The 15318-nt window shown below is 36.2% G+C and overlaps 1 protein-coding gene across 1 annotated transcript in view; it reads left to right on the plus strand.

Annotated features, from left to right (window-relative positions):
- The first annotated feature begins 239 nt into the window (after positions 1-239).
- Positions 240-15318, plus strand: part of rictor (rapamycin-insensitive companion of Tor) — a 707794-nt gene continuing 692715 nt past the window's right edge. The window contains exon 1 of the mRNA XM_090388323.1: positions 240-313. Within this exon, the coding sequence (XP_090244449.1) occupies positions 259-313 (55 nt within the window). The 5' untranslated portion in view covers positions 240-258. The remainder of the gene's footprint in view (positions 314-15318) is intronic.

The raw sequence follows: 15318 nt of genomic DNA on the forward strand, positions 1-15318 counted from the left end.
CTCAACAGATGTAAGACCCTGGGGTGTTGTGTGGGATTGTCGTGTCTGTTGTTATGGCGCAGTCCCAGTACAACTTGTGGGTTGATATCTCTAGTGCTGCCTGGGGTCATTCTTGTACTTCAGTACACTTTCTATGTTATTATTATTTTTATTGTATAAAGAAAGATACTTTGCAATGATAATTTATGATTATTATTTATTTTTTGTTGTGTTTGCTTCATTTGTTTCAGAGGGCGTATGAAATGGATTGTAGAGAATATGGCGTCTTTTTATCATCGTGGTTTCAATTTGAGATATAGAAGATCTTCAAGAAGTATGGAACTTCCATTTAATTAATGTTGCCGACTTGTATGCATTTATATTGACTGATTTCAGTTCAGCTTGTTTCTTTGTCAATAGTATTGATCAGTTGGTTTTAGCAGAGAATTTTAATACAACATAAAATCAGTTCGTTAAAAAAAAGATGTTTTTGGTATCCTATGATCTTCAGCGTGAATTTGTGAAAGTGTTATTTTTTTTTAGGTAGAATCGTAAATGTACTGTTTATTTAGCTAGCGTTAGTATAGAAATAGGCAAATTATCGGAGGGATGCCAATTTACTCTCAGGCTTAAAAAAAAAAAAAAAAAATATATATATATATATATATCGTCGATTTAGGTATCTGTTTAGCCTCTGGAACGGCCACGTGGTGTGGGGCTGCAGGCATAATTTTTGTCAGATTAATATATACATATTTATGAATTGGGTTTTGGTGCCTCCACTTGCCATAAAATTAGCCGTAATAAATTGGTAGGGATGTGTTTATGTGATTTTGATGTCAATATAGGTTTCAGTATAGGTGGCAACCCATCCCCCCCCCCTCACGATACTGTTATAGTCAGAAAAATGTGAAGCTGCTCACTAATAAATAGTATAAAATGTGAAATTTAGTTGAAAATGGGAAATGGTGATAAAGAATGGCGCTGTGATTGGTTGTTTTTAGAAATTTCATTGTGGATGCACTATTGTGTAGTTATTTGATTTACAGGGTTGTCACGAATTATGTTTGTACAGTCGTGTTTGTGAGCCAATTTTCATGTGCGTATTGGGTGAAATGATTTTTAGACCACTCCAACTAAAGTTTATTGGAGAAATTTCAAAACGCTCACTTAGGCCAGTCTATAGCCTTGACTGGCTGCTGGCTTTCGGGTTTTCTCCAATCTTTGATGGAGTATGAACCCAAATCCTTCCAGGTGAGTGACAAGCTTGCTTTACTGTGTGAGGAAGGACAATGACATGGAAATAGAAAAAGAAAACTCAAAGTGAATCAGGTGAAACACTTCAAGATAATGTATATTTTTGGGAGTGAACATAATATGATTGAGAAGAGAAATGTTCAGATAGTTGATTAGAATGTGAAATAAACATGATATTTATGTAAAAATAAATGAAATTTCTTTCTATTTGTTCCATTCAAAACAAATGAAATAAAGGTAATCACCCGAAGTACTTTTTTTTTCTAGTAAGGTGATTGTAGTTGGCTGCTTTATATCCCATGTGATTTACAATTTAATTTTTTGGCATACATGTTATAGGGTGAAATTTACATATACCCTCTAGTTCTGAAAGTTTTTGTGGCCAGTTTTCCAGTGGTTAATGATTCAACAACATGGTTTAAAGAAATTTTTCTTACATCCACAGAATGGAAAGTTAGCTATAAATTAACTTTCCTTAAACCTTTAGTGGTAATGAGATGTGTTTAAAATACCCTGGTGATTTCGAATTTTTCTACTGAAAATATGGAATTTAGTGAAGCTGTGAGCATTAATTTTCAGTGCATTTCAGAGACACTATAAAAAGAAGTTATGTAGCAGTAAAAATAATTTTAGCATTGTAATCATTCAAAAGGAAAAAGTTATCTAGGATGTCTCAGACATCCCTGGTGACTTTGCTTATGGAAATTTAGGAGAAAAAAAAAATGTAGGAATTGTATTGTAACCCAAAATAGGAATGGTCCTCACTTGATGTTATTATTATTATGTTTTTTTTCATGGTCAGAAATTTTTATGAATGCTGTAATGGTAGTAAGAAAAGAAATAAATTTTATAAAAATATTTGCTCTTCCATTACAATTTTCTAGCAGCAGAAGATTCATTTGAAAAAAAAATTCTTAAAAAATTAAAACAACATTGCTTTTCTATAATTGTTGTTTTCTCGAACTGTTTTTCCTAAATGTTTTTCTTCAAATATTGCAGCAAAATATATATGAAAATTTCAATAATTAAAGAAAAATTGAGAACAGTTTTTAAGGACCTTGTAAGAATTAAATTTGGATTAAGAAGAAAAATAAGATAAGTAATGAAATTTAAATATTTGAGCATAGAAATTAACAGCAGCAATGGAATAATGGATGAAATCATAACAAAATCGGTAGATGCTGAAATATTACTGTTGAAAGCAATAAGAATCCAAGAAAGGAAACAAGAACATATAACGTAATTGTAAGGCCTATGTGATACTACATAAGGTTACACAAAAATTGTTAAGGGACAAAGTTAGGAATAAGAGATGAATGTGAAATTGAACCCATAAACAAATGAATAAGAAATAGAATACAAATGGAATGAATATATATAACTTAATGCGAAACACAAGATTAGTAAAAAAAGAAAAGGGGACTGGACACCAAAAGGAAAGAGTAGCCTAGGGAGACCGAAATTAATGCAATCAGGCTGTCAGCTGAATGGATGCAACAGCTGTAAGTGTAATATGGAAAGGAAGAAGAGGATTTTATAATAAGATATTTTATTTTAAAGTACTTATAAGGTGCTTGACTGGAAAAAGAAATTTCAGTGAAAACACTTCCTTTCTACAGCCCTAATTTTTAAAATAGAGAACAGCGAACAACTTACCATTTAGGTTATGGAAATTAAAAGAAAAATAACAATGGCCAACAAAAAAAAAAAAAGAATTTTTTTTTGTAAATATGGAGCAGAAGGTGTAGATTCTGAAGGAAATTGATGTGCCCATTCCAGAAATACCAAAATTATGTTTCTGTCATTGAAAGATGTAGCAAAATTTTAGCAACAATGAATGGCTGATTTCAAATATATGGTAATACGAATACTATCCGAAAAATGAGTTATTCATTTTAAAATATTTTAATGAGACATATAATTTACTACATACATTTTATTTTTTTAGAAATGTTTGCCAGTCAGAGGTTTTCTTATAGTTCATTCTGCTTTCCCTCTTAAGAAACTGGCAGTATCTTGGTGACCTTGGTACTGCTTTTCCATCATGGATATGCCTTTCTTGATGAAAGCATTTCCCTTGCTGATGTACTTAACATCTTTTGAATTTTGAGGAATAGAACTGAGATAGGAATGATGAAAATGAAGTTTTCAAAGACATTTGGCAGCCAATATCTTTATAACATTGCAATGAAGGTGGCACCAGAGATTCATAATTATCTCTTTCCTTATCCCAAGAAATCCATGCACAGCCACTTTAAATGATTATGAAACTGCTGTTTCAGTATCTTGTAGCTTTGTTTCATATACATTATCTTTGAGGAGTTTCTTTATTTGAGGTTCCATAAAATTCCTTTTTTATTTTTGCATCAGTTAACCTGTTATTACTTTCCTCATTTGTTATTACTTCCCTCAGTTTGACAGACACTCACATTGTGTCTGTATGTGATATGCTTTTTTGTTTTAATTATAAAAAAAGTAGTTATTAGCTTTTTTACTGATTTGAAAACAGTGATCTGTTAATTAGGATTTGCTGAACTCAATTAAAAAAATATCAACTGAAAATAAATGAGAGAAACCAATAATGATAATAAAGAAAGTTTTTTTATTGTATTTTTAGTAATTTTCAGGGCCACTGATCTCCCAGGTTGAAACCTATATGCTTGTGTGGCATCCAGAAGATACAAATGAGTATCTGTATTTTTGTCAGTGAACACCACGCCAGTGAAATCGAAGCTCTATGGTAGATTAGGCTTGTCATTGGCATTTCACAATGCAAATGTGAATTGCCTGGCATCTGTCAAATATCACACATAAAATTGTCTCATAATTCAGTGTATTGAAATGAAAACAGAAAATACTGTATAACCAGTTAGCAGGCAGAGGTGCAGAAGAGGACAGATGGAGGGCCAGAGAATATCTTTGATTATATGGAACAACAAGATGGCATTATCTCTTTGACAAGATGAAGCTTCAGACTAAACTCCCCATAGAAAAGAATTCCTGAATCATAATCTTTGTTGCAAGCAGGCTGATAATTCTAGGTATGCCATCCCCACATTTGTGAGTACAGTCAGTCCTCGTATAGCACGATAATTGTGTTCCTAGAAACCCTCGTGCAATATAAACAACAGGCCCTATGGGAAAAATAGGGTTAGGTGCTGACCACCCAAGATTGAACACACATTTGTAACCAAACACAATAAATAATCGTAATAAAATATTTACGTATTTTATTACGACTATTACGTAATAAAATATTGCTAATGCTTTTGCTTCTATCGTAAGCAAACTTGTTTTTTTGTTTGATTTTCTATCCAAACAGATGACAGCTGTTCCATCTCTTCCAATTCTTTGTCTTAATCTAATGGATTTTAATTACACTTTGAGTTGCTCCTGCTATGAAAGTTGTTTTTATTTTCTCTGTAATTCTCGGCGTTGCCTCATTTAGGTCTGTAGCACATGCAATATCACATGGTCTTTCATTTCGCTGAAAGCGTTTCACAATTTCATATTTTCTCTATATCAACAGAGGCGGACTGGCCATAAGCCTTCCTGGGGAAACCCCGGTGGGCGGGAAGCCGGTGTAATTTTGTCTATAAACGCTAGTATGAGGTCACTACAAATTTTCCCGGGTAAGAATTTTTGACCCAGGCCGCCTCTGTTTATCGATATTGCTTTTATTTTTCTACCTGAATCTGCAGTGTCTTCACCAGGACGCTTCCTTTTCACACCTTTTAAGCATTTTACTCAGTTTTAGGGAATAAAGCACAATTACAAAACGAGACACGCTTGATACACATAAACAAAGCTGCGCGCTGTAGCAACTGAATAAACAACACCTTTAAGGCAGAGATTAACACCTCACATTTTACTAAAGCACATTTCTAGGGGTTACTACCATAAAACAATTTCCAGTTGCCTTTCTGCTAATGGAATCTGTTATAAACTGGTAGTAAACTCGATCTAATTGCATTTGCGATTATACCGATAGCTGGAATTGTGTTGGCTTTTATGTTATTATGGTGAAATGTGTTTCCCCTTCACTGATATAAAACATTTTCAGAATCTTCTCTTCATTCCTATCGTGTTGCATTCGATTGGAGTGATTCTGCGTTCGACTGCCATTTCTTGTAAACACAAAGGTGAATCGTGCATAAGCGAATTCGGTTCGTGTTATATAAGATATCGTTCCCCTATTTATAAATCGTGTATGATTGAATTCGTGTAATGTAAACATGTGTTATACGAGGACTGACTGTAGTCTGTTCTTGTTCCTCTCGTGTCACTCGAGTGAAGCACTTTGCTTGTTTTATTTAAATGCTATGCCATTGTTTGAAAATCTAAATAATAGCTGTTCAGTCAGACTGCCTCACATTCATTTAATGAGGTTATTTTTGATATGTTGAAAAATGTGATATGTAAATTTGTATGGCATTTCTGAGGTCCACTTTTTATTATAAAAAAATGAGTTTATTAGCATTAGCCTCAGCCAAAAAAAAAAAAAAAAAAAACTCTTATTTCACCCATCCACTCTGCCTTGAATCTATTTAAGCTATCAACTTCTACAACGACAGATGGAAGTTTGTTCCAGCAATCAACCACCTGCTGGCTAAAGGCAAATTTCTGCACATCTATTCTGTAACTGTCTTTTTTCAATTTGAATTTATGCCCCCTCAGGGCATAAATTGATGCTCAAACCGTAACCAGTATATTGATGATTATAAATTATTGATAATTATTGATGCTCAAACCGTTCAAGGCCTTATACATAAACCGCAATCAGATCACCTTGTAGGTGCCTAGTCTCCAGACACTGTGATTTGCAAAACTTAAGCCTTTCTTCATAAGAGCAACCCTTTGTTCCATTCACTAATCTTGTTGCCCTTCTCTGTACTCTTTCCAGCAGCTCTTCATCCATCTTAAAATGAGGCCTCCAGACCTGTATACATTTAAGATTTCAAAATAATTTTAACAAGGCTAAAGTAATTAATACACAGAATGAATACCTAAAACTCTTAATGGCTGAAACACTTGAAATGAAATTAAACTGTAATTCTATAAATGTGCGGAGACCATACACCATTTCGGACTCATGGACCTTTACTTGCATATGTGAATAGCACGATTCACATTGGTTAACAAAAATAATCTTGTCGCGGTGCACTAATTTTAAATTATAAGAGTGTGGATATTGTTAAATTTGTCACTTTACTTCTTGTGAATACGGTTCATATCCGAAATAACCTGTTCACGTATAAAGAAGTCTAGTCTAAAATATTTTAATATATTTTTTTAATATAGTTTGACAATTGTCTTCTGTTTCTATTCTATCACTGCTGGTGGGTTTAGTTTGGGGTAGATTGATGTGCATCGGCTACGCTTTGCTCTTCTTTGGTAGCACTAAGTAGACATTGGGAATTGAAGACAAGATTAGTTTTATAAAAACCGTATAAATTAAAAATATTTTAATATGGATATTATTGTGCTACAAACTTTGATCTTTTATACAGGGTGTTTCAAATACGAAGGTCAATAATTTAAAGGTGAGAAGTACAAACTAAAATAAGCAAAAAAGTCCCAGTGAACATCGGGCTGCAAATTAACTGTTTTCAAGATAATGCACATTTTCTGTTAAGATCTGCCACTGACTATGGGAGCACTAGTTTAGCAAAAAGCTGTGAATCCCTTGTTAAGGGTGGTTTTATTAAACATAAGATAATACATTTTTAATTTTTGGTTTCAACACCACAGGGTTACAGGATGTTACAAAAGGTGTTCAAAATGCTGTCCTTCCATCTGTGCACAGCTTTGTAGTCTTCTCTGCATTGAGTTGTGACTCCTCTCAGGCATTCCTGGGTCATTTCTGATTTTCTGAAAGGCTCCTTCAACCCTACACTGCAATTCCTCAACTGTGTTAATGTCAGAAGTGTACACCAAACTTTTTACATGACCCCAGATACAAAAATCCATAGAATTTAAGTCTGGTGAACTGGGAGGCCACATTACAGGCCCACCTCTACCTATCCACCATTGACCCTACCTTCTAGTTAGATACCAAGTCACAACTCAAGCAAAATGTGCCGCTGCACCATCATGCATAAACCACATGCTCTAGCATTGCTGAAGTGGAACGTTATCATCATCAAAGAGGTCTGGAAGAACATTCGGCAGGACTGAAGGTACAGCTTTCCTGTTAGCCTGTTTGGCAGAAGTGTGGTCCAATTAGATGGTTTCCTAGTAGTCCTGCCCAGACATTCAACGAGAAATGTTGCTGATGTCATGACTCGTGAATTGCATTAGGATTTTTGTCAGACCAAATGTGACAATTATGAAAATTAAAAATACCATCACGAGTAAACCCAGCTTCATCAGCGAACAAAATTTGTTTAAAAATTGGGGGTTCAGGACACACTGTTGTTGCATCCACTGACAGAAGTTCACTCTGGGAGGGTAGTCTATTGCTGAGACGTACATGTTGGATATGGTAGGGATACAGTAATTGGCAATGTAAAATTTGCCACACACTGCTATGACTCAGTACACTCTCTTGCAGAGCAGCCCTCCTTGTCGAAATTCCTGGATTTTGTTTTATTCTTTCTAACACCCTTTCCTCAATGTCAGGTTTTATGCTTCTGGGCCTACCTGCTCATACTCCATGTGCGAAGCAACCATATTCTCCAAGGCGTTGATGTACCCTGATGAATGTGTGCCTGTTGGGCTGCTTTCGGCGGGGAAATGCTTCTTGGTACAAACGTGCAGCCTCTAGTTCACTGCTGTTGGCTTTACCATACGTGAAGTGCATGTCTGCATACTCTTCGGTGCTGTAACCTCTTTCTATGTTGACTATCCTTTGACAAGTACTGGTATGCCTGCTATGTCTCAGAGCATTGAGAGAGGGGAAAGGAAGAGAATGAGCATAACCACCTAAATAAATAAGTCAGTGGTGGATCCGAACTCTGTACAGTTCACCTTGTCAATGACGGATCCCAACTAGAAATGTGCAATGTGTTGAAAATGATTCACTTAAGGACCCATGTTTACTAGGTTTTTTTTTTTTTTTGCATATTATAGTCTGTACAGTTCACCTTTAAATTACTGACTATCACTTTTGAAACACCCTGTATTATATATATTAACCGATATCAATTTGATGTAACGGGTGAAGAAATTTCCTACAAAAAGTATGATAAGCTATCTTATATTTAAAGAAGACCTGTATACAGTACTCAAGGTTTGGCCTGACCATTGCCTTATACAAGGGGATCATCTCCTTATCCCTGCTAGAAGAATTCCTGTATACCATTGACAAGACACCAGGAACTATTCTTGCAGGCTGTCTGCATTCTTGGAAATCTTCATATCTGACTGCACAATTAGCCCCAGGCCCTTTTCATTCTCTATCACTTTCAATGCAGTACCACACAGTTAAATAAATAAATTTTCTGTTTATACTCCGGGATGACCACATGGTCAGAGGAGTTCACGTGGTAGAGAGAATACAAGAAACAGCACTGTATTCAGCAGTCATGGGCTTGAACCCGGGTTACTTAAGACACGTGTACTTATGCACCCGCACACCTCACCACACGTCTATGGCAGCCTATTTTTCATATGTTACTCTGGGGGTTACTGCTTTCCATATGCAATACTTTACATTTGTCAATGTTAAATTTCAGTTGCCATCTCTCAGCCCATCTTCTCAACTGTTCTAGCTCCTGTTGCAGTAGTCTACTGTCTTTAGTATCATTAACAACCCTTCCAACCTTCGTATCGTCTGCAAATAGACATTAAGCCTGATATACCATCATCAATATCATTAATAAATACAGAAAACAACACTGGACCCAACACTGAATCCTGGGGGACTCCACTAATAACATTAGTCCACGAAGAGCAATGTCCATTGATTACCACTCTGTCTTCTTCCACTCAACCATTCCTTTATCCATAGCAGCAATTTGCCTCCAATGCCACACTGCTCCAATTTGTGCAACAGTACCAAAAGCCTTTCTAAGATCAAAATATATGATATCAAAATTATTCTTTGCATCCATTTCCTTTCTGACCAGATCATAGTATCCAATCAAATTGGTCAGGCATGACTTCCCCTTAACAAACCCATTCTGTGTCCGAGCTGTAACTGAAGTCTTGTTTAGATGATCCTGTAGTGCTTCTTTAACCAGTGCCTCCATTAATTTTCCTGGAATAGAAGTTAAACTAATAGGTCTGTAATTACTTGTCACCCTTTGATCCTCCTTTGTGAATTGGGGTTACATTTGCTCAACTCCAGTCCATGGGTACCTCCCCCGAGTCCAAGGAAGCCCTCATAATTATTGCTAAGGGTTACCTTACTTCCTTTGCTGCCTCCTTTAATATAACTGGATAGATCCCATTACAAAATTATCTAGCTCACAGCCAGAGTTTAATTCGCCTCTAGCATTTCCCTCTCTGAATAACTCCTTGTGTGTGAATGTAGATGCAAAATACTCATTTAGTTTGTTAGCTGCCTGAGCAGGATCATTATTTTTTATTGAATTGAAAATGTTCTGTTAATTCTGATTTCCTAAAGTCTGTTACAAAATATTGAACAAAAATAAATGAGAGACACCAATATTAATTCACAAGTAGTAAAGAATATTTTTATTATACTTAGAATTTTCAGTCACTCATCCCCCAAATTGAGACACAATGTGAATGTCTATTTTTGTGAGCTGTTTTTGTTTAGTTTCTGCAGAGCCAGCTTGCTTTGTAGAAACTAAACAGAGAGCTTCTGGCAAGAGTAGACTCCTCTTGCTTGCATCTCTCAAAAGTTCATATGTGTATAGGACTTGAGTTCAAGAAATAAATATTTTTGCTTGCTTGGTGTCTGTTAAATGACAAAAAATTTAATTTTTCTTAACATATATCAAAATTGAAACTGGAAGTACTGTATAATCATTTAGCGCAGTGGTTCTCAATGAGGGCTATATGGCCCCTCCAGTTGGCCATGCCATATTTCTTGAGGGACCACAGGTAAAAGTTGTAAAATTGGGGGCCATGGAAACTGTTAAGTGGGCCACGAAAAGTTCACTTCTAAAATAAAACTATTACTAATATAAAAAAAAATAGTGAGATCCTTGGGATCTCACTAAACTAAGGGACAGTAATATTGTAATATTTTTTGTTAGGAACATAATTGTATATTGTGAATAGACAAAATATTAGATGAGTAAAAATTCTATTATAAATAAAGATTGTAGTTAATAAACACCATTTTTATTATTAATATTCCTTATATTATAAAAAATAATACATGTTATAAATAAAAAGTGCAGTTGATAAAGTACATATAAATATTACATTTATCATAATTAAACAATATGAGGGATGGGTCCACAGAGATGAATGAAACTCAGAAGTGGGCCACGAGCAAAAAAAAAATTGCGAACCACTGATTTAGAGAATATTGGTGTAGAAGTTTTATCAGAGGATTTGATTTTATATATCTTTCTATACATTAAAAAAGTTTTCCTTCTAGTGATTTTTATTCAGCCAATGGGTTATGTGGTAATACGTGACAAATTCTAAAATACATAACAGAAGCTTTTACTGTGGTAAAACAAGCTTCTATTTTAGCGTGGTCATGCTAGATAAAGCACGTGCTTTATCTAGCATGACCACTTGATACCATTCTTGATTTTCATATGTAATATATTTATGTATTCATAGCTGAGGAAGAGAGACACACACAGTGTTGAAAGCTTCTGTAAGTATTTTATTTTTTCAAAAGAAGTGAGAGCAGCGGGCAAAACCCGCTAGTACAAATAAAAAAAAAAAAAAAAAAAAAATTTCATACAAGCATCACATTTCAGATGCCACATTAGTAACAGAGAGCTAAATCTTAACTTAATCTTACTGACTTAATCATAAGCACCTTCTTGTTAAGATTGTGGAGAGAAGCTGCTGCTTTCTTGTTCAGTGTGGAAGTACTTTATTGCTGGATGTGGACCACATGGTATACAAGAAAAATGTATAAATGGTACCCAGAAAAATCCTGGGTACATCACTGTTTCAAATCATGTGAATAATTGTGTTCCAGCAAAATAGTTCACAGAAAATCATGGTTGTGCTAATGTTTGAAAGCACACTCTGGTGGTAAATAATTCTATGAAAGTCTGGATCAAAAAAAGAAAAAATTGCCTTTTCTTCCTTTTTTCTATTTAAAATTAGAAAATTTCCTGTTTTCTGAAAGCAAAATGTCAGTATCCCAAAACTGGTATCCCAATGGCAACACTCTTGGCATGGACAGACTACAAACAAGTTATATGAGATTAAGCCTGTAATTGAACATTGGCAGTCTAGTCTGCGAAAAGAGGAAGTTGTTCTATCTCGGCTCCGCATAGGACATTGTCACTTCACACATTGCTATCTGCTGAGGGCAGACGATCGCCCTATGTGTAGAAATTGTGACACCATTTTAACAGTCCGTCATATTTTAATTGAATGTCCGTCCTTTTATAATGACCGCCGTTTATGTTTTAGCCATCTGTCTGAACCTTATACACTCAGACAGGTTTTATCCGACAATGACAACGTGTAAGCTATTTTTAAGTTTTTACAACTTATTAATCTAAATAATTCTATCTAAAATATTTTTATCATTTTATGCTATATGAACATTTTAAATTTTATATTCTACATGTTTTTGACTTGGCACATTATAGCCTTAGATGCTAATGTGCCATAAAACTCTAAAACAAACAAACCTTCAGGTTTTTAAAGAGATTGGAATGCAGATGGGAAAAAGTTGTTGCCAGTTGCTTTGGAAAGAAACAGAATGCTCGACTACCAATTGGACAAGAAACAAATTTTCTACTCTTAGTATGTTCAAAATGAAGTATGGACTGATTAATGACTGTTTACAATTGTTGTGAGCTTTAGTGAAAGTGATGATGAAGTTAGAGAGTTCAGTAGAAGCCAGTTGCAATGTGCTACATTTTTCGTTTGAATAGCCTAAGCATATTTATTTGAAAACCAAGGTTTAGATAAAAGATGTGATTTTAATTACCCTCACTGTTCGAAAAGTTGGACTGGAGAAAGTCTAGTTGCAAAGAAAGGAAGTAAAACAGTTCCAAGGGATTTGGAGATCAATAGAGGCAGAAGATGAATTTGACATAATGGGGTAAAGAGATTTTAAGCCAGTGAAGATCTAAAATAAGAGATACCAAATTACTAACTCTCTGACAGGGAATATCAGATCAAACCTACATTTCCATTGAAGGAAAAAACTTTGAATTGCCAAATCATCACAAAAAATAATGGCTGCAGTGTTTTAGGACAGAGATGGCTAAGTTTTGATTGTTCAGTGTGGATTTTTTAGAGAAAGCATTAGCAAAGGCATGTGATGCAAGAAAGCAAGCTTGTTAAGGGCAGGTCTTGCCTGACCAATTTGATTGGATACTATGATGTAGTCACAAAAGAACTGGATGCAGGGAATAACTTTGATATTATATATTTGGATCTTAGAAAGGCTTTTGATACTGTTGCACATGGAAGACTGCTGCACAAATTGGAGCAGTGTGGCATTGGAGGCAAATTGCTGCTATGGATAAGGGGATGGTTGAGTGGCAGAAGACAGAGAGTGGTAATCAATGGACACTGCTCAACGTGGACTAATGTTATTAGTGGAGTTCCTCAAGGTTCAGTGTTGGGTCCGTTGTTGTTTTCGGTGTTTATGAATGATATTGATGATGGGATATCAAGTTTAATGTCCAAGTTTGCAGATGATACAAAGGTTGGCAGGGTCGTTAAGGACAATACTGACGCTATGCTGCTGCAACAGGATCTGGAAAGGTTGAACAGATGGGCTGAGAGGTGGCAAATGAGGTTTAACATCGACAAATGTAAAGTGCTGCATATGGGAAACAGTAACCCCAGAGCAACGTATCAACTCTGCGGTACTACACTGACAGTGGTGGAGAATGAAAAGGACCTGGGGGTAATTGTGCAGGCAGATATGAAGTTCTCTGAGCAGTGTAGACGAGCTGCAAGAGTAGCGCATGGTGTCTTGTCAATGATATACAGGAATTTTTCTAGCAGGGATAAGGAGGTGATTATTCCCTTGTATAAGGCAATGGTAAGGCCACATCTTGAGTACTGTATACAGGTCTGGAGGCCTCATTTCAAGAAGGATGTAGAGCTGCTGGAACGGGTACAGAGAAGGGCAACAAGATTAGTAAATGGAACAAAGGGTTGCTCTTACGAAGAAAGGCTTAAGTTTTGCAAATTACAGAGTCTGGAGACTAGGCACCGGCGAGGTGATCTGATAGAGGTGTATAAGGCTTTGAATGGTTTGAGCATGCTCAATGCCAATGGGATTCTTCATCTTTCTCAGAATAATCACCTCAGAGGGCATAAATTCAAATTGAGGAAGGACGGATGTCGGATAGATGTGCGGAAATTTGCCTTTGGCCAGCGGGTGGTTGGTTGGTGGAACCGACTTCCATCACTTGTTGTTGAAGTTGATAGCCTAAACAAATTTAAAGCTCAACTGGACAGGTATTTCGAACGAACGGAGGGGTGAAATGGGAGTGGTGTGTTTTTTTTTTTTTTTTTTTTTGGCTGATGCTGAATAAGCTTGCTTTCTTGCATCATATGCTAATGCTAATGCTAATATAGCATCAGCCAAAAAAAAAAAACACCCCTTATTTCACTGATCCACTCGCTCCAAATGTTTGTCAAGTTCTGCCTTGAATCTATTTAAGCTATCAACTTCTACAATGACAGATGGAAGTTTGTTCCAGCAATCAACCACCTGTTGGCTAAAGGCAAACTTCCGTACATCTATCCTACAACCATCTTTCCTCAATTTGAATTTATGCCCTGTCAGACAATTATTGAGCAAGAGGAAGAATCCCGTCTGCATTGAGCATGCTCAAACCATTCAAGGCTTTATACACCTCAATCAGATCACCTCACAGGTGCAGCAGTGAGGTGATCTGATTGATCCTAGCACACGCTTCTTGATTAGACCGGGGTTCGAGACCACCAAATACGGAGGATGCGGAAAGGTCAGGGAATGACCACCGCATATTCCCTTAGTTGCTAATGCTCCTAAATAACAAACAAACAAACCTCACAGGTGCCTAGTCTCCAGACACTGTAATTTGCAAAACTTAAGCCTTTCTTCGTAAGAGCAACCCTTTGTTCCATTCACTAATCTTGTTGCCCTTCTCTGTACTCGTTCCAACAGCTCTACATCCTTCTTAAAATGAGGCCTCCAGACCTGTATACAGTACTCAAGGTGTGGCCTGACCATTGCCTTATACAAGGGGATAATCACCTTCTTATCCCCTGCTAGAAAAATTCTTGTATATCATTGACAAGACACCATGAGCTACTCTTGGAGACCGTCTGCACTGCTCAGAAAACTTCATATCTGCCTGCACAATTACCCCCAGGTCATTTTCATTCTATACCACTGTCAGTGTGGTACCACAGAGTTGATACTGTACTCTGGGATTACTGCTTCCCATGTCTAGTACTGTACAATTGTTAATTTTAAATTTCATTTGCCACCTCTCAGCCCATCTGCTCAACTTTTCTAGATCCTGTTGCAGCAGTGTACTGTCATTAGTATCATTAACAACCCTCCCAATCTGAAAGGTCAGGCTATAAATTCCAAACACTTGATAAGCTGTAATAGGGCTATCAAACAAAAAAGGAACATTCTGACAGGACACCAAATCACATTGCACCATGAGAATGCTAGGCCACACACTTGCCAAATGACTAAGATTAAAATTATAGATCGGGAAAGTGGGGGGATTTTTTTTATCTCATCCTGCATATAGCACAGACTTCGCTCCATCTGATTTTTTTTTCTCTTTGGACATGTGAAAAACTATCTTTGTGGAAACACATTTTGATTTTCAGTGGTGAGTTGAAAAAGCTGGTTACAGGCTATCTTCACCTGCAAGGCCCATCTTTTCACCACAGGGCATATGAGAGTTGGAAAGAATGGTGACCAAAATATACATATATTTCAACCTCCCCCCCATTCCCCACTATTATTGTTACCTAGTGGTAGTTTTTGTAATTGTA

The sequence above is a fragment of the Mastigoproctus giganteus genome, chromosome 2, assembly GCF_048544385.1.
Source record: "Mastigoproctus giganteus isolate SK-2022 chromosome 2, ASM4854438v1, whole genome shotgun sequence".
NCBI lineage: Eukaryota > Metazoa > Arthropoda > Arachnida > Uropygi > Thelyphonidae > Mastigoproctus > Mastigoproctus giganteus.